Below are 13,987 nucleotides of genomic sequence, written 5' to 3' on the forward strand. Positions count from 1 at the left end.
AAGTCACCATTAGGCGTGCTGGAGCCCTGCTTTCCTGGAGATGGCTGAACACCTGCCTGCCATGGGAAGTGGTGAATGAATTCCTTGTTTTGCTTTGCTTGCGTGCGCGGCTTTTGCTTTGCTTATTAAACTGTCTTTATCTCAACCCATGAATTTTCTCACTTTTACTCTTCTGATTCTCTCCCCCAGCCCACTGGGGGGGAGTGAGTGAGCAGCTGCGTGGGGCTTAGTCGCCGGCTGGGGTTAAACCATGACAGCACGGTAAGAGTCCATCGAGTCAGCAGATGTGAGTTGAAGACACGCAAAGGAGATACATTGAGTGATAAAGTGCAGCTGGATGCAGATATTTTAAAAGTCCATTAAAATACTTAGGAGAAAATTATCATTTTGATACAATTATTAATAATCAAATGCAATAAAGCTATACTTTGGATTGAAATTACATCATTGTTTAATGATTTTAATAGCATTGATTTATGAGGAGCGGTTAAAACTCAAGACTCGGTAATTGGTGGCTCCTTGGGAACGCAGGCCAGTGGGAAGAGACTGGATGATTTCCACTGCTGCATAACAACCAGAAATAATCACATATGCTGTTTTTCCCTAACAAGATAAATGATCAGTCCAAAGAAGGAAGGGGAGGGGGAAGGATGAGCCCCTGCCAAGCCATGAGATGTGAAGGAAACTTCTAGTGGGAATTTTTTAGTAAATGCATGGAAAAATCTTGCATTTACTAAGAAATCGGTCTCTCAAACACAAACTATTCTAGCATTTTGGAGGCAGCACATTTAAGTCAGAGAAGATGTTATATTCACTGAGGTCTGATAAGAATATATATGAGCAGAGGGAAGGGATCTGAGAACATTTTTGCTGTGTGCACTGTATCTATTTTTCTAGATATTCACAACACCAAATCAAATCTGCTATCAACTCTGCAGTCAGGTATTTGAGGGAAGAAAATGATGTTTACTGAATATTTTACTTTTTGTGCTGGACCTCATGCAGCTGAAGTACAAACTAAAAGAAACTTTAGGGTTGAAATTTTCTGAGGCTCAGCCTGACATGCTGATCAGCATCAATAATGTAAAGATAGTTTTTAGGTACTTTTGAAACAACCTCTTGTATCTATAATTTATCACACATGATTTCATAAGCACAGTTTGAGGTATTTGTCAATATCTTTACCTTCTCATATTTCTTTCAACAGCTCAGAAGTGACAATGATCTCAGGGCTACCATGTTCCTCCTAACAGTGGCAGCTGGCACAAGTAGCCTCTAATCTTGTTTCCAGTGTAATCTTTCAGTGCAAGAGGTTGTAACTGATCTGCTCTAATGAACACTGCATGGACACAGAAAATGAAAGTTTCCAATCCAGGCTACTTTTCTCCCTTAGACTTTTATTTGAGTAGATGTGAATAAAACACAAGGAAGGGTTTTTTTAACCCAGCCAGGAAAATTTAATATCTTTTTCCCCCTGAAGTTTAGACATTTCCCTTACCCCTCCTTTTAAAACTACCCTTTATTAACCAGGAGAACAGTTACTTCCAAAAGGTAAGTCCTCTATTCCTAAACTAGCTGGACCACCTCCCACAGTGTCCATTGACTATCAGGAAGGTATAGGATGACAGCTCCATGCAGCAGTTTGACAAGCATTTCTTCTCACTGCTCTACCAGACTAAGCCACCCCATTCTGTGTCTCCAGTCTTGCCTCTCCTTCACCACCTCAGCCATCCCATTGAACTTGCCAGGTCCCAGTGCTGGGAATTGTCTAATTTAAAGGTGACCCTACAAAGGTATAAGCCACAAGGCTGCCAAAAGAAATTATCATTAAGCTATACCTGTAGATCTCCAACTTTAGACAAGTCTAACAGGTCAGATGTACCCTTTAAGTGCAGAGTTTATCCATTCTGAAAGGCACGAATTAAGTAAACAGAATATTTAAAAAATATGTTTTGTCTTTTTCATTACTTTAATTGTACAGATGAGCTATAACAGCAGAGACTGTTTATTCACTGATGATGTTACACCCTCAAAGTCTACTTTTGAATGTCAGCTAAAGAGCAGAGTTTCCAAACTCCGCAGTCCCTTTACCTAGCTTTACAAACACTTAGGAATATTCCTTTCTTCTTTTATTGAAAAAAAGACCCCATCTATTATGGTTGCTAAGGAAATCTTCAGAACAGAGTATAACTAATGCAAAGAACTTGAACCTATATCCCTGAAGAATAAACTAATCTCCTCATTTCAGTGGACTCCTCTGCCAACAGTACTTTTAAAAGCAATACTGTTATTTCACTTGTGCTTAAATCATGAACCAAAGGAAAAGTTGTAGGACACTATGCAGGCTAAACACAGTCTAGGTCCCCCTGCCCACGCAATAAATCTTTCTTAAAATGGTGGGCAAACGATGCACATACAGGAACACATACAGCAAATGACCCAGTTTAAAAGAAGGTTCAGTTATATGTTTTTTCATATTGAGGGAGAAATGTAAGACTATTTTTTTTCATTTTCATTTACAAACTTACTACTACCACAACATAAGTGCATTGTACCAGTGTGAGGATTGTGTCCACACATCCCTGCACAAGCACAAGTTTACTGTCCCGCAGCTGGCTTTAGGATAGAACCTGTTCTGTCTTATAAAACACAGAGGCAATGGACCCGAATAATCACAACAGCTTCTTCCTTTTTAGTTGACATTTCAGCATCAATTTTTAATTCTTTTTCCCCAAATAGAACAAGCACTTTCTCAGGAACTATCTATTTTTCTCAGTTTCAGCAGGGTTTTTGATTTGGTTTGGTTAGAATTCCCCCACTTTTCTTCTCACAGTAGTTTGCAATGAAAATGTTCGTATCTCAGCAATCTGGAACCATTTCTTTGTTTATTTGTTTTATTTGGGTAAAGGAGGGCTCTCAACTGAATTTAGGGTTTTCTGGTTTGGGTTGTTTTAGTGTTTTACATTCAACCGTTAAAATCTCCAGTGAAATTCAGACTAACTTTAATTTTAGATGAGACAATTCTTCCTCTAGTAAAAAGAAATATCTTCTGACCAAGTATACCATGCTGGATAAGGCAAGTGCAACATGCCAGCACTTCAGATCACGTAACAGTGTGGTTACACCACTTCAGAATTAAAATAGCCCAACTTGATTGTAGGGTGGTGTAAATATAGGCAGCCTCAATATGCTGCTTCCCTTTCCTGTGAACACAAGTTCCCATTATCTCCCTTGTGTTTGTCTGACACCATGTTGAGCCTCTTGGGAAAACTAGTCCTCCAGACTGTAATTTTAGAACTTTTTGGAGGGATTAGTTTTCCGTTTCTTAAAGCACTGGATCATGCCAGCAGTTGAGCACCAATCCTGTGGAAGAAAAGTGGCAAGATAGCTCCTTTTGATGGTGCAGAGGTGCAATTGCCTCAGCCCCGCTGCAGCCTTTCTGCAGGTCTAACCTCATTCATGTGATAAAGCTGCATCTAATAAAACACGATGGGAAGCAGAGGGAAATCAGGGCACCTTTGTTTCCATTCAGGCCTGAATTTGGTCTCCTGAGGGACACTAGAGCCCTTTTTTCTGGATATGGTTTTTTTAGACTTTAGGGACATTCTCCTGAAAGATTAGCTGTTGTATGACCTAATTCTTCACATCTCTGCATTAGTGCTCTGCCAGGTAATTCTACTGACCTTAACAGCATTACATCAGCATGAAAATGGTGCAATGGAGGGGACTAAAAAGCCCTCTGCATCGGCCTTGGTCTGTGTATAAATGTATAGTCAATGATACAACCAGTAGGTATTTTATACTTTTAAATAACCACACTAAAATTCCAAGAATTTAGAATTTTCTGTTAAGAATTCCAATTATGAGACCTTTGGCATTATTTTAATAGTAATTTCTCTTTTATTCAGCTCCCTCTCTTGTTCACAAACTGCCCCAGTATTTTCTCACTCTAGTTGAATGCAGTATTAGAAAAACTTTAATACTCACCTGAAATTTGGTATTTGTAATATACATGAACAAAAATCACCACTGACATGTAACACTATGTATCTCAAAATGTGAATCATAAGCATCAATCCCTTCTATGATAATCATGATTTGTATTTTACTTCAAGCAGGAAACACTTCTTTGTTTCCAGTAGTCCAGGCTCATTTTGTAGGGGAGCCGTTGACTGCAAACACTAATCAAGTGGAGTCTGCTATGGACATATATCTTCTCTATCTCCAATGGATCCTTTAATTATTAAATTTTTGATGCAGCTCCCTTGGGTGCATATTAATGAAGAGACATCTTCAAACAGGACATCTGAAAACAAAACCAAATGAAAACAAACCTGCTCGCTGATGTGCAGGAGCCTCCAATCAAAGGCCATCTGAAAATGTGCCAGTCTCCTCAATCAGCCCCTCTCATAATCTCTGAATATGAAGTTTAGCCAAAAGGTAACAAGTTCCTAGTTTATAGTGACTGATTTCTAGCAGTTGGCTAAGGGCAATGCTTAGAAAGCAAGTCAAAAGCATGCAAATGTTTTCACTGAGTAGCTTCAAATGACTCTTGGCAACCTGGTTACTCAGGGAGACAAAACTATGATTTGAATCATACAAGCTAAAAATACATTTGATTATGACTGATTTGTGTTTCAGGCCTTGATGCCTTCGCATCTGCTTTGAAAGATGCACCTTCAATGATTCAGTCAATGCTCTACACAGCCAGTGTCTGCTGCTACTTATTTACTCCCTATGCTTAAATGCTTTTTAACAAAACCATTTTTCCTGTCACCTCTATCCAAACAGCAGAGCTGGAGTGGTTTGTCATTGCTGTGGGTTGAACTTGGCTGGCCACCGGGTGCCCAGCAAGCCGCTCTATTACTCCCCCTTCTTAACATGACAATACAGGGGGAAAAAATAAGAGGAAAAGCTTGTGGGTTGAGATAAAGACAGGGAGATTGCTCACCAGTTACCATCACAGGTGAAACAGACTTGACTTGGGGAAGATTAATTTAATTTATCACCAATTAATAACAGAGTAGGGAAGTGAGAAACAAAAACCAAGCTAAAAAGACACCTTCTCCCTACCCCTCCCTTCTTCCCAGGCTCAGCTTCACTCCTGATTTCTCTACCTCCTCCCTCCCAGTAGCGCAAGGGGATGGGGAATGTGGGTTGGGGTCAGTTCATCACACCTTGTGTCTGCCGCTCCTTCCTCCTCAGGGCTCCTTCCTCCTCCTCACTCTTCCCCTGCTCCAGCGTGGGGTCCCTCCCACGGGAGACAGTCCTCCATGAACTTCTCCACTGTGAGTCCTTCCCACGGGCTGCAGTTCTTCATGAACTGCTCCAGCGTGGGTCCCTTCCCCGGGCTGCAGTCCTTCAGGCACACACTGCTCCAGCGTGGGTCCCCCACAGGGTCACAAGTCCTGCCAGAAAACCTGCTCCAGCGTGGGCTCCTCTCTCCACGGGTCCTGCCAGGAGCCTGCTCCAGTGCGGGCTTCCCACAGGGTCACAGCCTCCTTTGGGCACCCACCTGCTCCGGCATGGGGTCCTCCCCGGGCTGCAGGTGGAGATCTGCTCCCCCGTGGACCTCCGTGGACTGCAGGGGGACAGCCTGCCTCACCATGGTCTTCCCCACGGGCTGCAGGGGAATCTCTGCTCCGGCACCTGGAGCATCTCCTCCTCCTTCTGCACTGACCCTGGGGGTCTGCAGGGCTGTTGCTCTCATGTTTTTCTCACTCCTCTCTCACAGATGCTGTTGCACAGCTGTTTTACCCTTTCTGAAATACGTTGTCACAGAGGCACCACCAGCATCACTGAAGGGCTCAGCTTTGGCCAGCGGTGGGTCTGCCTTGGAGCCGGCTGGAACTGACTCTGTCCGACACAGAGACAGCTCCCCGTCTTTTCTCACAGAAGCCCTGAATGCTCCTGCTACCAAACCTCGCCACATAAACCCAATAGAGTGATACACATCACCACACTGATAGACATAGAAATAAATACCATCCCAAGTGAATAAAAGTCAAACGTAAGAATGACTGCCCGCACAGATTCTTGGCTTCCCACACAAGAGCCTTTCACACGAACTTCAGTGTTAAAGGCTCAATGAAATCCTCTTTGCATTTCTCTCTCCTTCAGGGCATAACATCACTGAAATCCCCTCTTTCACCAGACACTTGAATAGCTAGGAACCCGCCACACTTGACATTAATGGGTATGGCTGTGATTGATTACTCGTATGGGATTTCATGATGAGAAGTTTGGTCCCCTGAGAACAACTGCTCTGCCCAAATAAACTCGTCATTTTTTATTTTTATGTTCTCACCTCTCATGAAAATGGAGAACCTATAGCTAAAAATGAGAGTAACAGATACCCATAGCATAGGACCACATATCCAAGTGAGTCAAGGATAAAGCATTTCTAAGGCTCTAGACAGAGTTATAAAGGAAATGTGCTGGGCCTAATTCTCTGGTAATTACTGATTCATGAGTTACTGTCCTGGGGTATATTTGTGCTGGTATAGACAGCTGATTTACAATCTATTCTTCGCTTATGTATTACTAAGCTCTATTTTGAGAAATCAAAAGGAACTTAACTGGTGCATAACCCTTGGGGACTGAGAAGAATAGCAGCAGAGCCAGAGGAATCCCAAACTGCACTACTCTTTCTTCTTCTCAAGGATTACCACATAATATACTTTTTTTTTTTTTTAATGGGCTTGATATATATATAAAACCAATTACATACCATGTGATGTGTGGATGTTTAATGTTTGGCTGGGATAGGTCATATCTCTTTGCATTCTTTCTTATAAATACATCAAGAACTGGAAAAAGTACTTATAAAAGATGGGTACTGTAACATCCCTTAAACAGAAATCATCACATTGGGGCAATACTGCATGGCCAGTTGCAGTTTATATGCAGCAGTAAAACTGGTCATGGTAATCAAAGTTTCTTAATTTTAAAGCACAAGAATTTGCCCAAAATTATAACTTTTCACATTAAAAAATGGGGGATTTGAATCTTCCTAGCTGGTATTTATACAGAAATAAAAGATTTATTTTCTAAATGTTGATACAAAAAGATTTTTTTTGTTTTGAATTACAGTGTGACTTAGTATTTAATTTTATTAATTTCAAATCTGCATTTCATGATTTTGCTTTGAAAATCAAAAAAGCTTTTTAACAATGTCAGAGCATTTATTTTCAGTATTTCCATATTTTCTGAACAGGTTTTTTTTCTATATTTTGATTTTTTCATTTCAACTTAAATGAGAAAACAATCGAAGAAAAATAAATACATTTCTAGAATTCACCCGTTTTGCAACCATATTTACATATACCTGCAGCCTTACAGCTCTTTTGTTTTTAGAATAGAATAGTTTCAGTTGGAAGGGACCTACCACGATCATCTTGTCCAACTGCCTGATCACTTCAGGGCTGACCAAAAGTCAACGCATGTTATGAAATGCATTGTCCAAATGCCTCTTAAACACTGACAGGTTGGGGGCATCAACCACCTCTCTAGGAAGCCTGTTTTGCTTCCTAAGATGCTAAGAGAAGACAAACTGCTATGAAGGATTAGTCAACTTTCCTTTCCAAAAGAATAAATGAAACAAATTGGGAAAACGGCTGGGAGGGGGTAAGAAAATGCCACACTATATCACAGAGGGGAAGAAAATATTCTGTGCTCCTAAAACAGAGATGGTAGTATACACTTTCTACTGATACCAATAATCTTTCCATTAGTTCCACTGTCATGAAAGACCAAATTCCATACATTAATCTGCAAAGATACTTAAGGGGTGGTCCAGAACACTTGAAAAGCAAATAAAGCCTAGAAGATTATTTTAATATATTGCTTATAAACCTACAGTATAAGATCTGAACATAAATGGTTTAAAATATGTGGTCCCTACTGACCTTCCCTTAATATAAATACATAAGACATCCCACTAAATTAATTGCATTTAGATTTTCATTGAGTAAAAAAAAAATGCTTCTTCAGGAAATGCATGAAGATCTGACTGCTGCTGGAGGCACAGGAAAAAATTGTTTTTACAAAGCACTGGAAAATATTATGACTGATTATATTTGTAGTTACCAGGCTGAAATAAAAATCTTAGGCTATATTATCAACCTCAGTGGCAAAACTTGACTGAAATCAAAGAAACATCTGCTAAAGATCTGCCCAGTGAAATGTTCTTGGCACAAGTAGCCAGTATCAGCAAGATACATGCCCTCATTTATAGTGAGATGTACAATTAGTTTGAATTCATTTCACGTATCTTTAACACATGAGATGTTCTATATTGCCAAGAAAACAATACTGGACTTAGTGTCCTAATAGTCAAGGTATGACAAAGCCCATATTCTTACATCTGTTGAAAACTACACAAATACTTCTTTCTATCTAGCATTCGGATAACTCAGGTGATGAAGGCCATAAAGTAGTGGAAAGTTTCACATAATGACAGACAAACTCCCACTGGACAGCCGTCATGTCCAACCCTCCACTTGCAGCAGATTCTTTATATATTGCAATGTCCCATATGATATTAGAAGTAAAATACATTTATATATCTTTATTTCTAAGGAAGTTTAAGGGAAGGATCATTTGGTACTTATGAGGCACTAAAAGTCTGCTCCCAAATCCTTACTGTAGCTGGCTGATACAGTTCTTGAAAAAAATCAGAATGGTCTATATACAGAAAAGGGGAAAACAAAAACCTAGAAAATATTTCTAACGGTTATAAATGTACAGACTCTTAGAATTTATTATTCTTGTCTGAGAGGAATGTGATATTTATGAACAACCATGACTTTGAAGTACTACACGGGAGTTATTCCTGTCGAAGGTCCAGGACACTTCCCTGATTGTGTCTGAATGATATAAGGAAACATAAAGATTCTGAAACACAGCAAAATACAGACTTAATATTAAACATGCACTTGCTGGCTTTAATTCTTACATACAAAGACCATTGACAGATTGCTTGAGTCAGAGCAAAACTGACACATACTTCAGTGGTATGCTATGTTTTTTCACAATTTAAGTGTGCTAAATATACCTAGACTCAGATAAGAAAAATGCCATTAAACAAGTCTGCAAGAGGGAGGCTTCCACTGTCCTTTCTTACCTGTTAGTGACTTTGATGGTTTTCAGACCTAATACATTTGAAAATTTTTTTTTATTAAAGACGGAGAATCACATGCCCTCCTGATTTACACCCTATACAGTCTTGCTAAGGAAAAATTGGTTATAAGGCAGACATGACATTTCTGACCCACTGTGTTACTTCTAAATTATTATACCCTTTCACATGGTAGTTAAGAGACCTGTAAAGTGTATTGCCCATGAAACTCCAGCTGCTGTGAAGAAATAATTTCTTCAATAGGGCTATATTTTGCAGAGGCAAATAAGCAGAGTCAGGCTGACTCAAGTATTTCAGCAGAAAAGCTTGAGACAAACTGGAGTAAATCAGATGGGTGTTACTACAAACCAACCACAGGCTGGTTTTCTAAAAGTATGGACAGTAAGTAGGTAGCAGACTGAAAAAGAGGCCCTTGGAAGTGTGAAAAAGCTCCCTTGATATGTCCAGGGATAATTACACCAACAGGGCAGCAGGGCAGGTTAAGCCTTGTGCTGCCCGCTCTTTCACACAGGGTTTAACCTGTCCACGAGCCCCTGCCCTGTGTCACAACCTCCCCCTGCTCCGCTTCAGCAGCAGCACACACGCCACTACACCTTTAGACTCGCCAAGTTATGTTTTGGGCCAGCGGCCAATGTATCTGTAGGTACCGTAATGGCTCTGCGTGCTTTGTAACCTCTACACCAGCAGTTTAAGCAGGTTGGGGGTTTGTTTCTCCCCCCCAACCTGAGTATGGCCATTTCAACTCAGGAGAAAAGCAACTGCCTGAAGAACGAGGAGGATCACAGCATGAATGCCAAACACATCGCAAATCTTGCAACCAGGATCAGGTATATCCATTTCAATACTGGCAACACCACTAGCAAACCACAAAATATTGCTGAAAGCCAGATATGGCTTCATAGCCATATAGATAATTACACTTTATGCAACTGACACAGATCAGAGACCATCTAGAATTAAAATCAGAAGCCATTTAGGGAATGGAAGTGTCTAGCACATTATGACTAATCCTATAATAAAAAATACCACTTATTGGTAATGATTCAGTTATGTACAGTCCATACTTACACACTGAAGTAAAATGTGAAGGGGCAAATTCTCTGGCTTTTGCAATAGAAATCAGGTAAATGTTGAGTGTGCAAACTGACGATTTTTAAATATGAGATTAATTAAAACACTATCAAAAGGTTAATTTTGGTGTAAAAGAAGTTATACACTTTTCAAATTAATTTTGTTTGTATATAAAACAGGCATTGACTTATTCTTCAAACATTTTGTCAACCTGCTTAAATCACTTCTTAAACATTTTGAGAGACTGCAAAATATTTGAGCTGAAAATGAAATCGTTTGATAAATGTGTACTCAATAAAGTCATATTTTTTCACCAGTTTCCTTAATAGTGTAAGTTTATATATGACTCCAGTTAATAGGTCTGATTCAACCTCTCCTAAAAAAATGTTATAGATTTTTCATTGCAAAAAGACTGCTCTCCTTTCTAAAGATCAATTTCACCAGTAGAACAAAGAGCAATTTCATTGGACATTACAGCTCTCTTTAAATCTTAGGCTCCATAGATCCAGACCTATAACCCTTATATGTGCTGACACAGTATGATCACTGGTGTGAGTATGAATTTGCGACAGTGGACGCAGCAACACTGACATACTCAATCTGCAAAAGACACCAAGGCTCGTACTGTCCCCATCAGTACCCCTGGAAACATATTTCTTGATTAGAATGAAATACTTTTTCTGTTCATTTTTTATTTGGAAAATAACGGACTTCTTACCAAAAAATATGATCTTTTGAAACTCGTTCCTGCAGAAGGATCCATTTTTTCCCCAAGTCAATGGATACATAAACCTCAAAAAGAAAAAATAAAAACAGGAGAAAAAAAAATTAGATGACAGGAAAATGTTAATGTTGTACATCTTCAAAGACAGGTCCTATGTCACTATTAAAATGACAGATTGCACACCAATAAAAAAAAAAAAAAATCATTACCAGGAACTCTGTACAATGTTTTTCAGAGTAATAAACTTTCATAGAAAAAATCTTTGAAAATATAATCTATAATGAACAAAACACAGTGACAATGTCTTTTTGTTTACCATGAAAACAATTCACAGTTGATTTTGGGTCAGATTCTTCTTTACCTCAGCATGGTTACACAAGAGGAATGGTAAAAGGACATTTTTCTTCTTCTTCCCATTCATTGGCTAAAAAAGCACAAATGTTCCCTTTATGCTTCAGGCCTTAATGCCATCAAAAATACTTAAGCCAGGAAGTCAATGGATTTAAAACTCTGCTAAAATAGGACCAAAAGGTATTAGAGAAATGCTTAAGAGATTTGATGAGGAGAGATGCACTTAAGGGCTTCCTTCATGGGTAGCAATTTGTGACCCGTGAGAAATGGTCACTCAGCAGAGAGGCAGAAGATGGCCTGGAGGAGGAGGAGGACTCCAGCTCCACCTTCCCTCTGAACAGTTCACCCCTGGTAAAAAAACCAAATGCTAATGATATGGATGGATATCAAGAGTGCAGATGAAAGCTGTTTTCCCCCAGAATAAAGTGGGATATAAAATACTACTCAAAAATCTCCCTCCTTCAGCATTTGCCTTCATAATGTGTTTCCTCCAGTTAAAAAAGGAAATATTTATCAGACTTCTAGAAAGGCAGATTTAAAGCCCCCTGCCGTCTGCATGCATTTCTTATTTGATCCAATTTACATATGATGGGGTTTCTCTTAATATCTCAAATAGGGAAAAAAAGGCAAGTAAAACTGTTTTTCTCTGTTGTGGGAATAAGTCACCAGTTCAGTTGTTCATTGTTCTGGGGGAAAGTGTCTTATGAGGACTATTAAGGAATGTTTCTGTTTTAAAATGACAGCTTCAATGACAAATGAAAAAAAAACAACCCACAATTATGTATTATGTTTTACTACAGAAAACCAGCAATATTAATATGTAAAGATAAAGGCTGAGGTAACTTATCTCAGCATAAACTCTATGGGTAAATTTAATAAAATTTGAATTAGAGATAAAACAGTATTTCCCAGTTACTCTGCACTTCACAATGACTGGGCTTTGTTCCACTGCATACTCAATTAAGGTAGGCAGATCACAGTTCAGGTAAGGAACTACAATTGGGGCTCAATCTGCTTACTTTAGCATTCACCCAGTCAGTGCCGAGACAGAAATAATCAGGGATCAAAAAGTCTTCGCTCTCAGAGCTAAATGCCTTAATGACAGGGCTGCAGAGCCAGGCTCCTGATTTGCCTGCTAACTTTCTCATCTTAGTTTTATTATGTGGGTTAGGGTTTGCTGCAACCAGTGTATTTTATAGCATATAGCTTAGAGCAACCTCTTGGGAGGGAGGCCTGTGGCTTTGAATGGGCTAGACTGTGCAGGATGGAGAACCTAAGCTGCTTCTTTCTTCAAACATTTGTCACCACAGTCATTACAGAAAAGATAACCATTGGTTTGATCATCTTTCTAAAAGGGTGGACACTGCTCAGTTAGTTACCTGCCTCAGCAGACTGCTATAAATCTGGAAGAGATGATCATTTAATGTGTTGCCCTAGCCCTGGTGTCCAAGTTGCAAAGAAAGCCAAGAATTCAGAGGTTCCTGGCAAGAGGGAGAAGAGCTATTTAGGAAAAGAGGCAACACTGGCACATGAATAAAGGGATGTAATTTTGTCATGGATGAATTTTGGAAGAAAATGAGAAAAGATTCTCATCATTAGAACAGTGATGCCTGTGCAGGAGGTGCCAAAAAAGACCAAACCAAACCCAAACCCCTACCACCAAACCCAAACTACCTCCCCTCACGCACATTTAAGACTGAAGTCTGGGAGCTTATGGATGAACAGTTTGACTTAGTGTAGGGGGAAGCCCTTGCAGTCTTACTGTAAGGGAGACTGAAGTAGGACGAATAAGGCATATTCAAACGAAGAGGAATTTTTGACTGATGCAGTATTTGAAATATAAAAAATAATGTGTAACTAACTTATGCACACATTTGACTTCCTTTAATTTCAAAAATGACCCATATGTGTTTGGTTTTTAACAAGTACATATGATAAAACTACTACATGAGATTAGATATGAGGTAAAAACAGTTATATTAGTGGACAAGTAAAATCTCTGGCTTCAGCAAACACATCTAATAGATCTTATAATTCTGTTTATTACCACCCATGTAATAAAGATGTGGAATCACTTTAAAAAAAAATTGAAAGTGCTTTTCTCAGCTTTGCCATTTTTTCATCCTTTCAGCTTCCAAATGAACAAATAAAATCTACTGCATCCCTGTCAAGTTTTAAAAAAATCTAGAAGCATTTATACAGCCTCAGTGAATAGCTGATTGTTATTCCTTATAACTGAGGTAGCCAGAAAAAGAGAGTATAGATTTGAGGCAGTAAATAGATTAATCCAACCACATTGACTAGATTTGCATTCATTTATAGTGTCAGCTAGAGGCTAGAGCTTTATTTAAACAAAATCTAGGGTTCTGAATGAAAGAACGCATACTTTGCAATATAAAATAAGCCCTAAATCACATCAGAAGTTGTGAGAAAGGCCGTGATGCTCCAGTAGACAGAGAAGCCTTGCTGATTGCTATTTATGAAGGAAGCGATCCTGTATTCCTTGTATTCTCAAAAGTGCCTTTGTAAGAAATCATTTGAGTTACAGCAGGTAACGGCTTCTCCTGAGTTTTAGATTGTGTTACATCCTGATTCTACTTTCTTTCAGTGAAGGTAAAGCTACTTAACTCAAAAGTCTAGAGTATACCATCTCCCCAGGCCAAATTCAGATCAACGCTACCTCTCAAGACCGTTGATTTTAT

General features: G+C 39.2%; 1 protein-coding gene across 5 annotated transcripts in view; it reads right to left on the reverse strand.

The window, feature by feature from the left end:
• The window catches only part of SORCS2 (sortilin related VPS10 domain containing receptor 2), a 587,964-nt gene that overhangs the window by 106,018 nt on the left and 467,959 nt on the right, over positions 1–13,987 (reverse strand). For all 5 annotated transcript variants that reach the window (XM_075022616.1, XM_075022608.1, XM_075022603.1 and 2 more), the window contains exon 5: positions 10,929–11,002. In XM_075022616.1, coding sequence (XP_074878717.1) covers positions 10,929–11,002 — 74 coding nt within the window. The remainder of the gene's footprint in view (positions 1–10,928; positions 11,003–13,987) is intronic.

Source organism: Buteo buteo, chromosome 1 (genome assembly GCF_964188355.1).
Source record: "Buteo buteo chromosome 1, bButBut1.hap1.1, whole genome shotgun sequence".
In the NCBI taxonomy this organism is placed as follows: domain Eukaryota; kingdom Metazoa; phylum Chordata; class Aves; order Accipitriformes; family Accipitridae; genus Buteo; species Buteo buteo.